We start from the raw sequence: 16,846 nt of genomic DNA on the forward strand, positions 1-16,846 counted from the left end.
CTGAAGTACATAAAGTAAAGGAAATGGGAAATAGTAGTTCTTTACTTGAGTAACCTACCCAACAAGATGAAGGAAGGAAAATGACCATACAGTTGCTGTTATTGCACTACAGATTTCTCAAAATGACAATGATAAAAATTATATATCTAGTTGTTACAGATAATAATTTTAAAAATGAAGAAAGTACACACTCAAGCAGCACAAAAATTCAGCTTAGCAAGAGCTTCAATATACAAGAAAATAACAGCTTCAAAATGCTTTGAGGTTATCTGTAGTAAATATTGTAAATGTAACATATAATGATAAATATATACAAAAGTTCTACGGTGTGTCCGCAATAATAGACCCATATAAACCTAACAAACAAAGCAGTCGGTTAATAAAAGATTAAAATTAGCAAATCATGTATTTTTAATTATACAGTCCTGTAAGTCAATCCGTGCACAAGTAATAATAACTCAGTCATCGAAATAGTTTGTTTCTTATTAATTACAGAATGAGGCCTTAAAATAGAGAATTCTCGTAGACTTCTTTTAATTCATTTATTCTATTCTTAACTAATACTATTCTAACTCTATTCTTATCGTAGACATCTTTATAATATATGAATACATTAACTTGCTGTTTTGTTCTGATTATATCCGGGTTTGATGATTTAGAGTAGAGGAATCACTCCTTATTCTTTTTTATCATTAATACTTCTATTATATGTTTGAATCCTCTGTCTGCAAGTTCTTTTAACGTTTATGAGATTTCGGCTTAGGAACGTGTATAAGCAAATTTGTTAGGATATTTAGCGATCGTACTTGTGCACATCGTCACTGCACACGTCTTATAACTTGTCATTTATTTCAATTTTAGTTATAAAAGCTAAATAACTCCCTATTTTCTTCCGAGCGTTGTTTGTTTACAGTATAATGACGTTTCGCCACAAAATGACACTTGACCGCCTGATTTAACGCGACGTTCCGTTCACCGTAAAGAAACTTTGTTTTTTATTAATAAATAGCCCTTTTTTCGAAAAAGTGATCAATGAAAGGCATATATAATACGTATACTAATTCATTAAAACACTTTCCCAAAAAGTGTCAAGTAGCCAATTGTACACACATAAAGTTGGTATCGGAACGTAGATGTATTATAAAAAAAATCGGCTACTTTGGCAAACGTAACTTACTTTGTATAGTCTGTGCATATTGTCGTTGGTTTTATTGTCAATTGTCATGTCAAACAACCTGTCAACTCACCAAGTCAATTGTCGTTTTTCATTTCTCGGGGCGAAATTATTAACTTGTATATTTTAATACTCTCATGCCGTACTTACTTTTAATTTAATGAAATGAATAAAATATAATAATACGCTAATCACAATGTCGAGTAAATACGTACCAAGCTCCAACACTGCGGCTCAAAATCAGGTTAGAATCAGTTACGATTGTAAATATTTTCTATAAACATACTTTTAAACCTGAAATTGTGTTTTATTTCCCTTGATTTCAGCTGATACAATGGATAAACGAGGCGGGGATGGTAGAAGGGAGCAGGAAGGCGGATTTGTTCAGGAAAATCATAGAAGTATTGTTGCATCAAGCGCCAGAAATGATTACTGTATACATGGACAATATTATGAGCTACGTTAACGACAAGTCAAATGATGTTAAGAAACAGGTGATCGCGTTTATTGAAGAGATTAGGTAAGGATTACGGGATTAGTTTTTTTACAAAGTTAGGTTATAAAAACTGTGTAAACAAACCAATAAATGACGTTACATACTACTTACAGAACATTTGTACCTATAATAATGGTATTAAAAAATTCTTACGGTCTGTCACACTATTACATTTTTATAATATTCTCAAAAACGTGAAATCTATATACTTATACTGAGTCAGTAATGATTAGGTCCTTATCTTTTAATTGGAGATAAATCGATTACTACTAAATATAACAACTATACTAAAACATGTATTAAGAGTGCTGTGGATAAACACAAACGGCACTGAACATAGCTGTAAATAGGCACAAAAAGTCTATTTTTTACAACATAGTAGATAAGCATGCAGTTCATCTGATGGCAGGTGACAGATGTCAGGGACACGCAGATGCATGTCCCTTTTTTTTGATGAGGGGGAAACCTTCAAAAGGTACCCAGTGTCGTGGGAGCGACACGGGGTTATGTGGGAGTTTTACCGCACTAAAATCCCCCTGGTGGCCATCCTCACCGCTGTGAAGAGGACTCCGGGATCTCCAACGGAACGCAATGCAGATGCATGTCCCTGTAGTACCGGGATCAGAATAGAAGCTACGGTTTCCCCTGTCTGTCGTAGGAGGCGACTAAAAGGGGGCTTCCGGGGTTGCGAGCGGCAGGAGTGGGAGCTCGAACCGTCCAGCAAGCGACCCCGGGAAGGACGGCGGTATGTGTGGTCGCATACCGTCGTAAACACCAGATGGTGTGGAGAGCGCCTGGGCTCACCTGGGCGGAGCCTGATGGGGCAACACGTTCAGAGGACTCCGGTTGCGTTCCATTGGAGATCCCGGAGTCCTCTTCGCAGCGGTGAGGATGGCCATCTGGGGGGTTTTAGTGCGGTAAAAATCCCACATAACCCCGTGTCGCTCCCACGACACTGGGTACCTTTTGAAGGTTTCCCCCTCATCCAAAAAAAAAAGGTGACATCTGCAATCAAGTGCAAATAAAACAAGTGCCACCTGAGGTCGGCCACAGCATTGCATTGTTACTCTTGAGGATCACATCGAAACACCTCATATAATAATAATAATAAAAAAAACAATTATATAAAAATAGACAATTACAAAAAAGAAACAGTAATTAAACAATAAAACCTAAAACAAACTATAAAAAGTAATAATTTAAAAACAATAATAACATAAAAATTTTGACAATTGTGCTCCAGCGATAAGTGCAGATAAGTGTGTCCTCCTTACTCCTTCAAACCATAGCGCAGCTGCAATGTTTAACACTGTTGTCATTAGGCAGAAGATGGTGTGGTGGTGCCGCCTCCAGATGCAACCACAAAGGGTTCTTCCACCTCCAAAATATAACTAATATTATCTATCTTTCACATATATCAATATTAATCTTTCAGTAAGCTTCATGCAGAACATCTGCCCAAAGTGGTCAGTCATCTGCAGGTGCTAGTGACGGATACAGTGATAGCGGTCCAGAAGAGAGCGATTCAGGCAGCTAGCATTGTGTACCAGAGCGCTCTGCAATGGATTTGCAAGGGTGGCGCCAATATCACTGATATGCAGTTTGTGTGGGAGCACCTTACTAAGTTGAAGGTTTGTTGTATTGTTTTGCAATATATTTTTTCCTATCTATCAGCCTTTAATAATCCACTGCTGAACATAGGCCTCCCCTAATCTGTGCCACTCCGACTGGCTTCGAACTGTCTGAATCCAACAGTTACCTGAGATCTGAAGAGGTTCTCCAACCTCTCATGTCATCAGTCCACCTGGTCGGGGGGCGTCCTGTATTCCTTTTGCCCAGATGTGGTCTCAATTCGAGGATCTTCCTACCCCGTCGGTTGTCTGTCCTATGAACTATGTGGCCTAATTTTTGTGGTGTATTTTTTTTAATACTGTTTAAAACCACACCTAGAACTATTGTTCAAACCAGAACACAAAAATGCTTAACAGTGCTGTTAGACATGAAATCGTGTGGCAGTAGTACTTTAAACCAAACCTAAAAGGCTACTACCATTTTTAATATTTCAGACTTACAGCAAAGCAATTTCCCAATGTACCTGCCTGTAGGGAACCTATTTTTTCTACAATAAAAATAACTGAGGCCAAAATAATTTTGTATTTCCTCTATCAATCAACTTAAAAATAATTATCAGCTGTGTTGAAATTCAACTTTTTTGTTATTTGCCTGGATATTCTGTTGTTATTGTATAAGAAATGCTGTTATTTTATGTATATGTTTCTTGTTGTTTACAGCTCTTAGTATTAAATATGATAGATAATGATAATGAAGGTATCCGGACACACTCCATCAAGTTTCTGGAAGAAGTGGTTAAAATCCAGAGTCCTGGGGAGGGCATAGAAGAAGAGTTCAGTTTGGACAACATACCTAGCAACCTGCCTTTCATCAATAGAAAGTCTTTAGAGGAAGAATCAGAGTAAGTCCTTTTGTAATTTTTTAATAATACAAGAGTAGCAGGCGAGCATGCAGTCTACCTGATGGTTAGTGGCTACTGCTGCTTATGGACATCTGCAATCAACCCAAGGTAAGATTGGATTCTTACCTGAAGTCAGCCACAGATGCGCCGCTAACCCTGAGGACTTGTTCGAATTCCTCGGTAAAGTATGCCTCCATTTCTACACCCTTCAATTGTTAAAATTAGGTAGAAAAAGGTATGGCGGTGGTGCCGCCGGATTCGAACCACAGAGGGTTCTACTGGCTTTAAAGTACTCTATTGAGGCATTTTCAATGGATATAAGCAGCAATCAAGAATGCAGTCCACTTAATGAGTGATTACTGTTGCTTCTATCTATAACTAACTTCATATAGGATAGGGGTCCTACTTGATTTGATAACAGATGCCTTACCAGTCTTGAGGACTAAGGACCTTATTAATTTGTAAGTTTGCTAGCATGTATCTATTGCTAAGTTCTAAAAATTGTTCACCTACGTTTGTTGCAGACGAGCGTCAGAAGCCACTTACCTTCAGCTGGACTGCATGCTCGTTTGCTACTCATATATTATAAACATATGTTGTAGCATAAACCTTGACAAAACATTAAAAAACTTGTTTACTTTCAAAGTTGAAGTTTAATCTATCAATTTGTTATTTATATTTTTCCAGGCACATTTTTATGCTCCTAGTGAAGTTCCACAACTCCCAACATATATCGAGTGTGAATTTGATGACGTGCATGGCAACATTGTGTCTCTTAGCCAAGTTAAGGCCACGATTCATGCCAAGGGTAGTACAAGCCCTACAAGACCTTCATACCACCCTACCACCGACATTATCCCAGTCCCAAGTCAATTCGGTTCGAAAACATCTTAAAATGCAGCTCCTGACGCTCATTAAGCATCCGTCATCGAATGAAATGTTACCGCAACTAACCCAGTTGCTGTTAGACTTGGGAATGACGACGCAAGAGCTGAATAAAGCGGTGTCTAAAGACAGGCGGAGTAAGCGCGTGGGAGAGATCAGGAATGGGGACGCCCCAGCCAAGAGGTTCAGAGTTGACTCTCCCCAAAGCAACAGTCAAGGTAGCGACAGCAATAGTAACAGTCGTAGCGACTTCGTACAGTATGATGATGATAGTCAGCCAGTGACAAAATCCGCTGTCACTGACGACACACTACTAGAAGGTGTTAGTAACGTCGAAAATGTAGTGAGCTTGGTAATGACGACACTACTCAATCATTTGCCCAACGAAATGCCTCTCGGGTTTATCACCTCTTACAAACCTATTCCGAATGCTGGAAGCAAAACGCAAAAGAAGAGCTTAGCAAAGATGATATTAGCGTTAATTAAGGATGAGCCCGCGCCTGTAATAACACAGCCTACACAACCACAGCCTTCCCTATCAGATATAGCAGCCAAGATACCTCTGTTAAGAGAAGATGACGAGAAAACGACACTTAAGAATGCCGTAGCCAAACTCCAAGAGTCCACGAAAGCGGACAAGCAGATCGAAAACGCAGTATCAAAGCTCATGGAGGAAACGAGACAGGAATATTTGAAGGAAGAAGAAAAAAAAGCTACTGAAAAGGCAATCGAAAAGCCTATAATCCCACAGACGCCGTCCGTCCCGAAGTTGAAGCAGAAAGTTAAACTTTTGAAGCTGCAAGAACTAACTCGGCCGATACCGAAGGAGATCAAAGAAAGACTAATGTTACAAGCGGTTGGTAGAATCCTGAGGGCAGAAAAAGAAAGTGCAATAGGTGGAGCATCCCAAATAAGATCTAAGTTCATAACAATCTTCGCGTCGAGCTACACGCCGGATATCAGAGACTTAGTCCTCGATTACATATTGGACGATCCGGCGAATCAGATTGACCTTGCGATGTTGTGGTTGTACGAAGAATACGCGTACATGCAGGGCTTCAACCGACTCCCTGTTACGTTGCAGCCATCGAAGTCCCACGAGAAACACGACCAAAACTACAATCAGTTGCTATGTGCGCTAATAACACAGATATGTGAGCGAGGAGACCCGACTGTGGAGAGTAGTAAGGATGTACTCTTGAGGAAGATTTATTCAGAATCGCCGTTGATTACGGAGGAAGCTGTGGATTATTTGAAGCATCTGGTTAATGAGAATAAAGTGCCGTTGTTAGCGATGGAGATATTGGAAGAGTTGTGTATAATGAGGCCGCCGCGGGCGCACAAATATGTGGCGGCGTTGGTCTGCCATGTTTGTAAGTAATTTTTTAATATAATATAGGAGTAGTAGATGAGCATGCAGTCCACCTGATGATAAGTGGCTACTGCTGCCCATGGACATCTGTAATCAACCCCAGATAAGATTAGTTACCTACTTGAGGTCGGCTACAGATACGCCGCTATCCCTGAGAACTAAGCTGGAACGTCTCGAAAATTATGTTTTCCATACCACACAAAAAAATAAACAATTTGAATTTATTTACAATGTTCAAGGAATTTCAAGATTTTCGTAGAACTCTTTACGAATTAATTCATTATTAATTCCATTCAATTCTTTTTTATACAATATTTAAGAATGTCATACACACTTGAATGTAGAATTTCTTAAACAGCCTATTATTTACCATATTTCAGTAAACGAAACCGAAGAAATCCGTGAGACTTGTCTCAAATCTACCTTGAAGGTATACCAGCGGGGTAGCGAAGCTGTGAAGAAAGTTATAGAAAAGCACGCGCTTTTATACCTGGGCTTTATCACGTTAGGCACGCCCCCGCCGGAGCTTTTTGGGTCGCGACACGCCAGCAGACCGTGGAGCGATGAGCTTTATAAGCTCTGTTTGAACTTGGTTATGGCACTGTTCCCTCTACAGGAAGGTAAGACATTTCTGAGTTTCTGACACCACAAAGATTTTTATCACCTTCAATATTACTTTTCTATTAAAATGATTTGATTATTCTGAATATATTTCGAAGAAAATTATGCTGTTTTGTGAATTGTCAGATGCTGTTAGCTTCTTCAGATATTTTTAAATTTTCCCCAGGCAAAGAGATTTTCCTTTAATTTAATAAAAATAAGACCTTAAGAACTTGATTTTCTTACTATTTAAAAGGACGTATTGATTTATGTTGAATATTTTGACAAATATAATCGTACAAATGTTCTACGTAAATGTAAACGTCATATGCACGTTAAAACACATTACACGTTGCACCACCGTACCATGTACCCCTCAATATTTTTTTGTATGTGTATGGTTGTTGCGAGCTTGTAAGATGTTTTACATCCGATAAATTACACTGGGTGTAATGTGTGTACTAACGAATATTATAAATACACTGTGAGTTTCTTTGTTTGCTAGGCTTTCACGCCTTAAATACATAACCTATTGTCATGAAATTTTGTACACATGTTGTCAGCCGCTCTGAAAAGGACATAAGGTAAAACCGTATAGTCCGCGTAAAACTGCTAGTCCGCTCTGAATATAGAAATGAATCGCGTCGCCATAGCAAATTGTATGACTACGCCTGCTCGCAACAACTTCAGAGCGGACTAGCAGTTTGGCGCGAACTATACCTTTTATCTTAAAAAAAGCTGACCGCGAACGAAGCCGTGGCCTAAAAAAAATATGTGTTCTATTTAAATACATTATTTATTGTTCTATTTTCAGAAATAATCATAGAAGTGGCGCGTATATACGGTTTCGCGGGCGCCGAAGCGAAGCGGTGTGTTCTTCGCGCTGTGGAGGGCCCCATCCGAGCCCTTATAGGGTCCTCCTCCAACCCCGCCATGAGGCCAGCCTTCCAGGCTTTGCTGGACGAGTGTCCTAGAGGCGCTGAGACCTTGCTCACGAGGCTGGTTCATATACTGACTGAGAAAGGTAAGCTATGCTTCATCTTGCATATTTTAATAATTGGCTAAGTGCCAGTCTAACACACGCACACGAAGGGTTCTGTACTACCAAATTTTCATATTTTTCTTATTTTTAGTAATTGTTATCGTAGCAGCCATAGCACTAAACGCACTGTGATTTTAACTTTCTAACTTTTACGGTTCAATTGATAATGCAAAAAAGGTTGATAAACAGCGGTGTGTTGTATGGCGACCCCCACTTTATTGTTAGCATTTGTTGTAATTGCCACCATTATACATATCCTTTAAAATTTCAAATATCTATCTATTACAGAGTTATAGTTCTGTGACAGACATACAACTCTAAACATAAAACAATAATGTTGTCTATCAGTAAACACCGACTGTATATTTATATAATTAGTTACATATTATAACAATATACAATTTCCAGCGCCACCGACACCGGAGTTAGTGGCGCGGGTTCGCGAACTGTACGCCACACGGGTGTCCGACGTGCGCTTCCTCATACCAGTGCTCAATGGACTTAGCAAGAAAGAGGTATGTTATGATAATACATTAAAAATTGCCGACCTCAGGTATAGGAACATCTGATCCAATCTCGGGTAGATTACAGATCTCCGTGGGCGGCAGTAGCCACTTGCATGAGGTGGACTGCATGACATTAAAAAACCTATTTTATTTCTGCTATGGAATCCTGGCCTTTTGACCATTTGATGAATGGCGTAGATGTTTCTTCTCTAATTAAATTTAAAAAGAAATTAATATTAAGTAATTATTGTTATAAATAAAATAAAATAAAAATATATACGTTAAGTGTTTTTATTCTTTTGGGATGAACCATAACGGATATATTTCTAATTTCAGATACTAGCGGCGTTACCAAAACTAATCAAATTAAATCCTATCGTAGTCAAAGAGGTTTTCAATAAGCTCCTCGGCTTGCAGAACCCTAATGATGAGCAAGTTCCGAGTAAGTATATTTTTGGAAAATGTTAAACTGATTTATACTATAGTCCGGATTTTGTAAGTAATGAATAATGATTTGTCAAAAAATCATAGACCATTTTAGCATATTGTGACTATTATAATATTCATCAAATTACAAATGCATAAACCATTTTAATTATAGTGAGGACTCTATAGCCTACTTAGGTCATTGTATACAACATGAATTTTAACATATTTTACGATCGTAGGCGTATCTATAACTTTGTGGAGGGGGAAGGGGGAGGGTCCAAGGGAATGCTAAAAAAAGTTTTCTTATCTATGCTAAAGGGTAGGTCCGTAGTGAGTTCTGATACAGTCAGCTAGGGGCGCTGATTGGAAATGTATGGACAAATACGTATACAAATACAAAATCTATCATTTTTGAAAACGTAAAAACTCATACTAAGGGTACCGACCTCCTAAAACCCTCTCGCCTTTTATATACGCGGGCATATTATGAAGGGGCAGATAGTAATTTATAATAAAGCTCAACTTTTTGAATTAATTATATTTTGTTTAATTTTCAGTAATGATATGTAAGTGATAAATATTTATCAGTTTAGTGGTTTGTTTGTTCTTCTTTTCTTTTTTATGCTGATTTACTGTTCTTAAAAGTTCTATATAAATACATTTTAGAACTCTCAATTCTAACAAAATCCCGCACCGTACGGCGGTTACCAGTATGACACGCAGTGGGGTCCGGGTTCGATCCTCGGCCAGACAGATATTCAAATGATTAATTTAGGTATCTGTTTTGGGTCCGGGTGTTTGTGTATTTGTCTTTGTGTGTGTCCATGGCACCTACGACACAGGCAAAATCCTAGTGTGGGGGCTATGTGTGTGTAGAAAGCTTCGTTTATTTATTTAATAATTTCAATATCATCATCGTCAACTCATTTTTTCATTATTATTATCAATGATACTCGCACTATTATAAATGGTTTGAACCTTTGCTGGACAAGATTTAACTAAAATAATAGTTATCAGGGTTGCATGATATACTTTACTATGTGGTGTTTCGACATAATAGAAACTTTAAAATGCCATACTATCTTTACAACTAATCGTCGAATAATTAACTTACAAAATTACCGGTTAACTTTACAAAAATACCTATTAATCTTACAGAAGTACGAATTAATCTTATAAAATACCAATAAACCTTACAAAAATATTAATTAACCTCACAAAAAAGCAATCAGCCTTACAAAAAAAGGGATGAGAGCATAGTAAAACTTTCGTTACATTACAGTGGGTAAACTGTATAAATTGTGTTCGTTTTAGTAACTGAATATAACATTTTATGGTGTCCATATTTCTCAATAATATAATAAAATCTGTTACAGTTTCACCAGAAGAATTACTAGTGGCGTTGCATCTGATAGATCCAAATAAGGCTGATCTGAAATACATTATAAAGGCAACTGCTCTGTGTTTCGCCGAGAAACAGACCTACACGCAGGATGTAAGTATTATTTTCTATTTTGATGTACTTTTTACCACCTCGTATCTCCACCGTTTGCGCCGGTATATTGGAAAAATGACGCCTAATAGTTCATCGATAATTTCTTATTTCCTACTCGTTTTATTATAAAAATACTTATACACGAAATTTAAGGTTGGATAATTTCCTACAATTTATCTCTTCACATTTTTTGTATCATTAATAATTGTGGCGTACGAGCGCAAAGTGAAATAACATGTTTTAGAAATTGAAATCCTAAGGGGTTAGATAGGGTAAGAAATTTGTCCTTATATCCCCTAAGGGTTTAAACAGGATATGAAAACGTGTAAACAATGTAGTCTTACGTCAAATGTTGTAGCATGTATATAAACAAGGGTATTTACGTAGGTGCTGTCAGTAGTGCTACAGCATCTTTGTTGAATCAGATGCTGCAGTATAGTCCGCTCTGAAGTTGTTGTGCGCAGGTGTAGTCATACAATTTGCTATGGCGACGCGATTCATTTCTATATTCAGAGTGGACTAGCAGTTTCACGCGGACTATAAATTAATAATGTAATCATTGTACTGTTGCATCAGGTGCTGTCGGCAGTGCTACAGCGGCTGGCGGAGGAGCCGGACGTGCCGGTGCTGATGATGCGCAGCGTGCTGCAGGCGCTCACGCTGCACCCCGCGCTGGCGCCGCTCGCGCTCAACATCCTGCAGCTGCTGGTGGAGCGGGAGGTACGTGGCGCAGTGCCGGGGCAGTGCTGCGGCGGCGGCCGGAGGAGCCGGACGTGCCGGTGCTGATGATGCGCAGCGTGCTGCAGGCGCTCACGCTGCACCCCGCGCTGGCGCCGCTCGCGCTCAACATCCTGCAGCTGCTGGTGGAGCGGGAGGTACGTGGCGCAGTGCCGGGGCAGTGCTGCGGCGGCGGCCGGAGGAGCCGGACGTGCCGGTGCTGATGATGCGCAGCGTGCTGCAGGCGCTCACGCTGCACCCCGCGCTGGCGCCGCTCGCGCTCAACATCCTGCAGCTGCTGGTGGAGCGGGAGGTACGTGGCGCAGTGCCGGGGCAGTGCTGCGGCGGCGGCCGGAGGAGCCGGACGTGCCGGTGCTGATGATGCGCAGCGTGCTGCAGGCGCTCACGCTGCACCCCGCGCTGGCGCCGCTCGCGCTCAACATCCTGCAGCTGCTGGTGGAGCGGGAGGTACGTGGCGCAGTGCCGGGGCAGTGCTGCGGCGGCGGCCGGAGGAGCCGGACGTGCCGGTGCTGATGATGCGCAGCGTGCTGCAGGCGCTCACGCTGCACCCCGCGCTGGCGCCGCTCGCGCTCAACATCCTGCAGCTGCTGGTGGAGCGGGAGGTACGTGGCGCAGTGCCGGGGCAGTGCTGCGGCGGCGGCCGGAGGAGCCGGACGTGCCGGTGCTGATGATGCGCAGCGTGCTGCAGGCGCTCACGCTGCACCCCGCGCTGGCGCCGCTCGCGCTCAACATCCTGCAGCTGCTGGTGGAGCGGGAGGTACGTGGCGCAGTGCCGGGGCAGTGCTGCGGCGGCGGCCGGAGGAGCCGGACGTGCCGGTGCTGATGATGCGCAGCGTGCTGCAGGCGCTCACGCTGCACCCCGCGCTGGCGCCGCTCGCGCTCAACATCCTGCAGCTGCTGGTGGAGCGGGAGGTACGTGGCGCAGTGCCGGGGCAGTGCTGCGGCGGCGGCCGGAGGAGCCGGACGTGCCGGTGCTGATGATGCGCAGCGTGCTGCAGGCGCTCACGCTGCACCCCGCGCTGGCGCCGCTCGCGCTCAACATCCTGCAGCTGCTGGTGGAGCGGGAGGTACGTGGCGCAGTGCCGGGGCAGTGCTGCGGCGGCGGCCGGAGGAGCCGGACGTGCCGGTGCTGATGATGCGCAGCGTGCTGCAGGCGCTCACGCTGCACCCCGCGCTGGCGCCGCTCGCGCTCAACATCCTGCAGCTGCTGGTGGAGCGGGAGGTACGTGGCGCAGTGCCGGGGCAGTGCTGCGGCGGCGGCCGGAGGAGCCGGACGTGCCGGTGCTGATGATGCGCAGCGTGCTGCAGGCGCTCACGCTGCACCCCGCGCTGGCGCCGCTCGCGCTCAACATCCTGCAGCTGCTGGTGGAGCGGGAGGTACGTGGCGCAGTGCCGGGGCAGTGCTGCGGCGGCGGCCGGAGGAGCCGGACGTGCCGGTGCTGATGATGCGCAGCGTGCTGCAGGCGCTCACGCTGCACCCCGCGCTGGCGCCGCTCGCGCTCAACATCCTGCAGCTGCTGGTGGAGCGGGAGGTACGTGGCGCAGTGCCGGGGCAGTGCTGCGGCGGCGGCCGGAGGAGCCGGACGTGCCGGTGCTGATGATGCGCAGCGTGCTGCAGGCGCTCACGCTGCACCCCGCGCTGGCGCCGCTCGCGCTCAACATCCTGCAGCTGCTGGTGGAGCGGGAGGTACGTGGCGCAGTGCCGGGGCAGTGCTGCGGCGGCGGCCGGAGGAGCCGGACGTGCCGGTGCTGATGATGCGCAGCGTGCTGCAGGCGCTCACGCTGCACCCCGCGCTGGCGCCGCTCGCGCTCAACATCCTGCAGCTGCTGGTGGAGCGGGAGGTACGTGGCGCAGTGCCGGGGCAGTGCTGCGGCGGCGGCCGGAGGAGCCGGACGTGCCGGTGCTGATGATGCGCAGCGTGCTGCAGGCGCTCACGCTGCACCCCGCGCTGGCGCCGCTCGCGCTCAACATCCTGCAGCTGCTGGTGGAGCGGGAGGTACGTGGCGCAGTGCCGGGGCAGTGCTGCGGCGGCGGCCGGAGGAGCCGGACGTGCCGGTGCTGATGATGCGCAGCGTGCTGCAGGCGCTCACGCTGCACCCCGCGCTGGCGCCGCTCGCGCTCAACATCCTGCAGCTGCTGGTGGAGCGGGAGGTACGTGGCGCAGTGCCGGGGCAGTGCTGCGGCGGCGGCCGGAGGAGCCGGACGTGCCGGTGCTGATGGTACTGAGTGGTAGGAGGGGCTGTGCCCACTGCAGGGCGTCACATCGCCTACAACTGGGAAGGGACTAAAGTTCAGAGCTCATAGGTTCACTGTCAGCCTTATTCATTGGAATTCTAGTTAATGGGTATGGTCGCAAAAGGATATGTTTCTCATGTAAGTGAATTGTATAATTCTTAATGGGAAATAAAGTTTCTAAAACCTAAAATATGTTATACGTTTTATGGAGATTCTTTTGTTATATTCTCCGCTGCTAAACTAATAATTTGGAACTGTTTTATATTGTTATAAATTATAATAGCATCCGCCACAGGAGCGCCAACCGGGTAAATGAAGAATATTATATCTTGCATTTTCAAATTTTAATATCTTGAGAAGCTGTGGTGGGCGTTTAAAAAGGCTTCAGTAAAGAATTTTCAGTTAAATAAAAAATCACGGTACTTGAATTATCTGCAGGCGTACACCATGCAGGAGATATTTTTGTCTTGTAACACTGATATTTTAAAAAATGGGGATGTTAAAGGAATGTTCGTGTCGCAGGTGTGGACGAACAAAGTGGCGTGGGAGGGCTGGGTGAAGTGCTGCGAGCGGCTGCAAGGTCGCGCTGCACCTGCGATCGCGGCGCTACCGCCCGCCGCGCTCGCTCTCCTCCCGCCGCACCTCGCGCCTCACCCGGTGCCTCATCCCGCTCACCCCGCGCCTCACCCGGTGCCTCACCCCGCTCACCCAGCGCCGCATCCGGTGCCTCACCCTGCTCACCCAGCGCCTCACCCGGTGCCTCACCCCGCGCCTCATCCGGTGCCTCACCCCGCGCAACTCGTCAGACAGGTATACTCGCATGAATACTTTGATTTATTTATACGCTTCCGGTGTATTAGCGTGTAGCGTGCGTAGCACGTCAGATAAATTAACAAATACTACGGTAGGCTTGTTTTAAGAGTTGCATGTTAGGAAATACAATAAAAATTTAACAGAGAATAAACTACTGTAACTAAGATGGCTTCTTATTAATAGAATAAGTCGTATCTTTCGTAGAGCTGCTAAACTAATATTTTATAATTGGTTTATTTTGTAATAAATTATAATAGCATTCGTCACAGAAACGCCAACTATAGTCTGATTCATAATTAGGTGACCAAAATGTAAACAAAGGTGTTGACCTATCAAGAAAATACGTTTCAAATGGTAGTTTCTTATTTTTGACGCTATTAAATTAATACAACAATAAAATAATAATCTAAATGAATTAAGATCAATTCACATTTTCTAATATTTATATTACCTCAATTTCGTTCCATACAGTAATTAAAGAAAAACGCTTTCTATACTCACAGCCCCACACTAGGATTATAATTATAATAAAAAAACATTATGGTTATGACTTATGGTAGAAAATTAAAATGTGATAATGGTAACACAATCGGAACCCAAAACATTTCTTGTGCCGTCATTTTTAAGTTTCGTAGCTGATGTTATTCATTTTTGTGATTGTAATCGAACTCGAATGTATTATCGTTTTCATAGCGCGTTTGTTAAATTGTGAATAATTGTAAAGTTTTCATTTTTTGTTGGGTTTGTTAAAGTTTTTGTTTCTTGTTAATTTTGACGGTGACATTTGTTTGTTTACATTTAGGACACCTAATTATGAATCAGACTATAGGTAGATGTCCAATGCGTTCTCTTGCATTATATCAAAGTTCGATAGTATATAAATTCTTTTATCTAATACCCCAAAACGTCTTACTTCATAAATTCCCTTACAAATTCCAGGATATGCCGTTCGCAGCAACGGCGAGCCCTATCGAGCCCCTACCCCCCGGGATGGACTGACGGCACGAGTATAGATCCCCGCCGCCAGATATAGACGACTTCGAGGGATATCTATGATATTTACACAAAATAAAATGAAATGAACTCGTTAAATTCTTGTCTTGTTGACTTTCGTATCGTGTTGTTCTGTATGATCGTAATAAAGTTTTCTATATACACATGGATATGTAATGTTATTTGTATTTTATTATTAATAGTTAATTGTATCAGGCGATCGTATATTTACATATTGCATGGTTTAAAATATATACCATCATACATATTGGTAGCGGATTGTTGCGAAGTAGTTTTAATCCTGACTTAATAATATAATAATAGATAGATTTAAATTATTAAAATAGTATTTGTGTACAATTTGGCTTTATTATTCAAGGTATCTAATCCTATCTGGGGTTTATTACAGATGTCCATGGGCGGCAGTAGCCACTTACCATCAGGTGGACTGCATGCTCGTCTGCTACTCTTATATTATAAAAAAAAGGTATAATAAAAATACCATTGCATCATAAGAATTTGCTATAGTATAGTGTTATTAAATTTTTAAACGACTTTGGATAACAACAGTGAAAAAAAGTAACCATCATATTTTTGTGTTATTTAATAATGATCGACGGCGATTAGATTATTATTACAATTCAATCATTGGCGTGTAATTATAATATTCCGTCTCCTCGGCCGATGTCCGTCATAAATTTATTTTATAGTTACCACTTTTGATAAACCCCGTTACGCTGATAGTAATAATGTTACTGGCGAGTTGAGGAGCTGTATTTTTTATCTGTGGGCGGTGTGTCGCAGCGGTGAATGGCGCCAAGATTGAGAGCGAGCTTTTGAGTCCGACATTATATGTCACTGACACATACACATTAAATCGACAAATTTTGTCAATTGATATATATTCCAGTGTAAAACAAAAGAAAAGTTTGGAAAATCCAAAAGTGCACGCCTCATAATCTAATTTTTTTTTACAATGAAATTGATTATTTGTAAAAGTGTATATTATATAAATATACAAATACACTCGTTCTCATGTGCCAAGTTCTTGTTCTCAAGATCTTTCACGGTGTCACTACTGTTGAATTGAGTGGTAATTTAAATTAAAAATTTAAATAATAATAAGTGGAGTAAAGGAGATCCAGGTGACAAGTATAGTGTAGTATAAAGAAGCAACATGTGAATTTAAAATCGTTTTGTTTAAAAAATTCAAAAATTTTAGAGGCTCTTTATGAGAAAGCTGTTAAATGCTCAATAACAATCGACTCAAATGAAAACAATTTGTAATCACACCCACCTCCACTCTCATTCCACCACTACAAATCTATCGAAAGTTTTAATCTAGGTAATTAATTAACAAATTAAGAGCAGAGCACGAAAATAGTCAATGTAACTTTACAGTGTCTTGTAAAAAAGTACCATTTATAGATATCAGATGGAGTTATACTCACGAGGTTACAACTTAAGATTTTACATTTGACTTTTTTTTTAATTTTTTATTATTTATTTCTATTCAATAAACAAATAAAAAAAATGATTTTAAAGAAGTTTAGCAATTTTTTTCTATTGTTGTTGTATTAGTTTTTTATAAATA

General features: G+C 42.5%; 1 protein-coding gene across 1 annotated transcript; it reads left to right on the top strand.

The window, feature by feature from the left end:
* Positions 1-1,219: 1,219 nt before the first annotated feature.
* On the top strand, positions 1,220-15,424 carry Sym (symplekin scaffold protein). Its single transcript, XM_073088323.1, has 13 exons — positions 1,220-1,418; positions 1,501-1,694; positions 3,106-3,301; positions 3,962-4,143; positions 4,831-6,401; positions 6,781-7,020; positions 7,815-8,024; positions 8,451-8,557; positions 8,885-8,990; positions 10,354-10,472; positions 11,049-11,192; positions 13,969-14,256; positions 15,199-15,424. The coding sequence occupies exons 1-13, from the start codon at positions 1,371-1,373 to the stop codon at positions 15,256-15,258; spliced, it is 3,465 nt and encodes a 1,154-aa protein (XP_072944424.1). The 5' UTR covers positions 1,220-1,370; the 3' UTR covers positions 15,259-15,424.
* The last annotated feature ends 1,422 nt before the right edge of the window (positions 15,425-16,846 follow it).

Source organism: Epargyreus clarus, unplaced genomic scaffold, assembly GCF_041222505.1.
Source record: "Epargyreus clarus isolate Ecla_fem2 unplaced genomic scaffold, WU_Ecla_fem_2.2 ptg000001l, whole genome shotgun sequence".
Classification (NCBI taxonomy): Eukaryota; Metazoa; Arthropoda; class Insecta; order Lepidoptera; family Hesperiidae; genus Epargyreus; species Epargyreus clarus.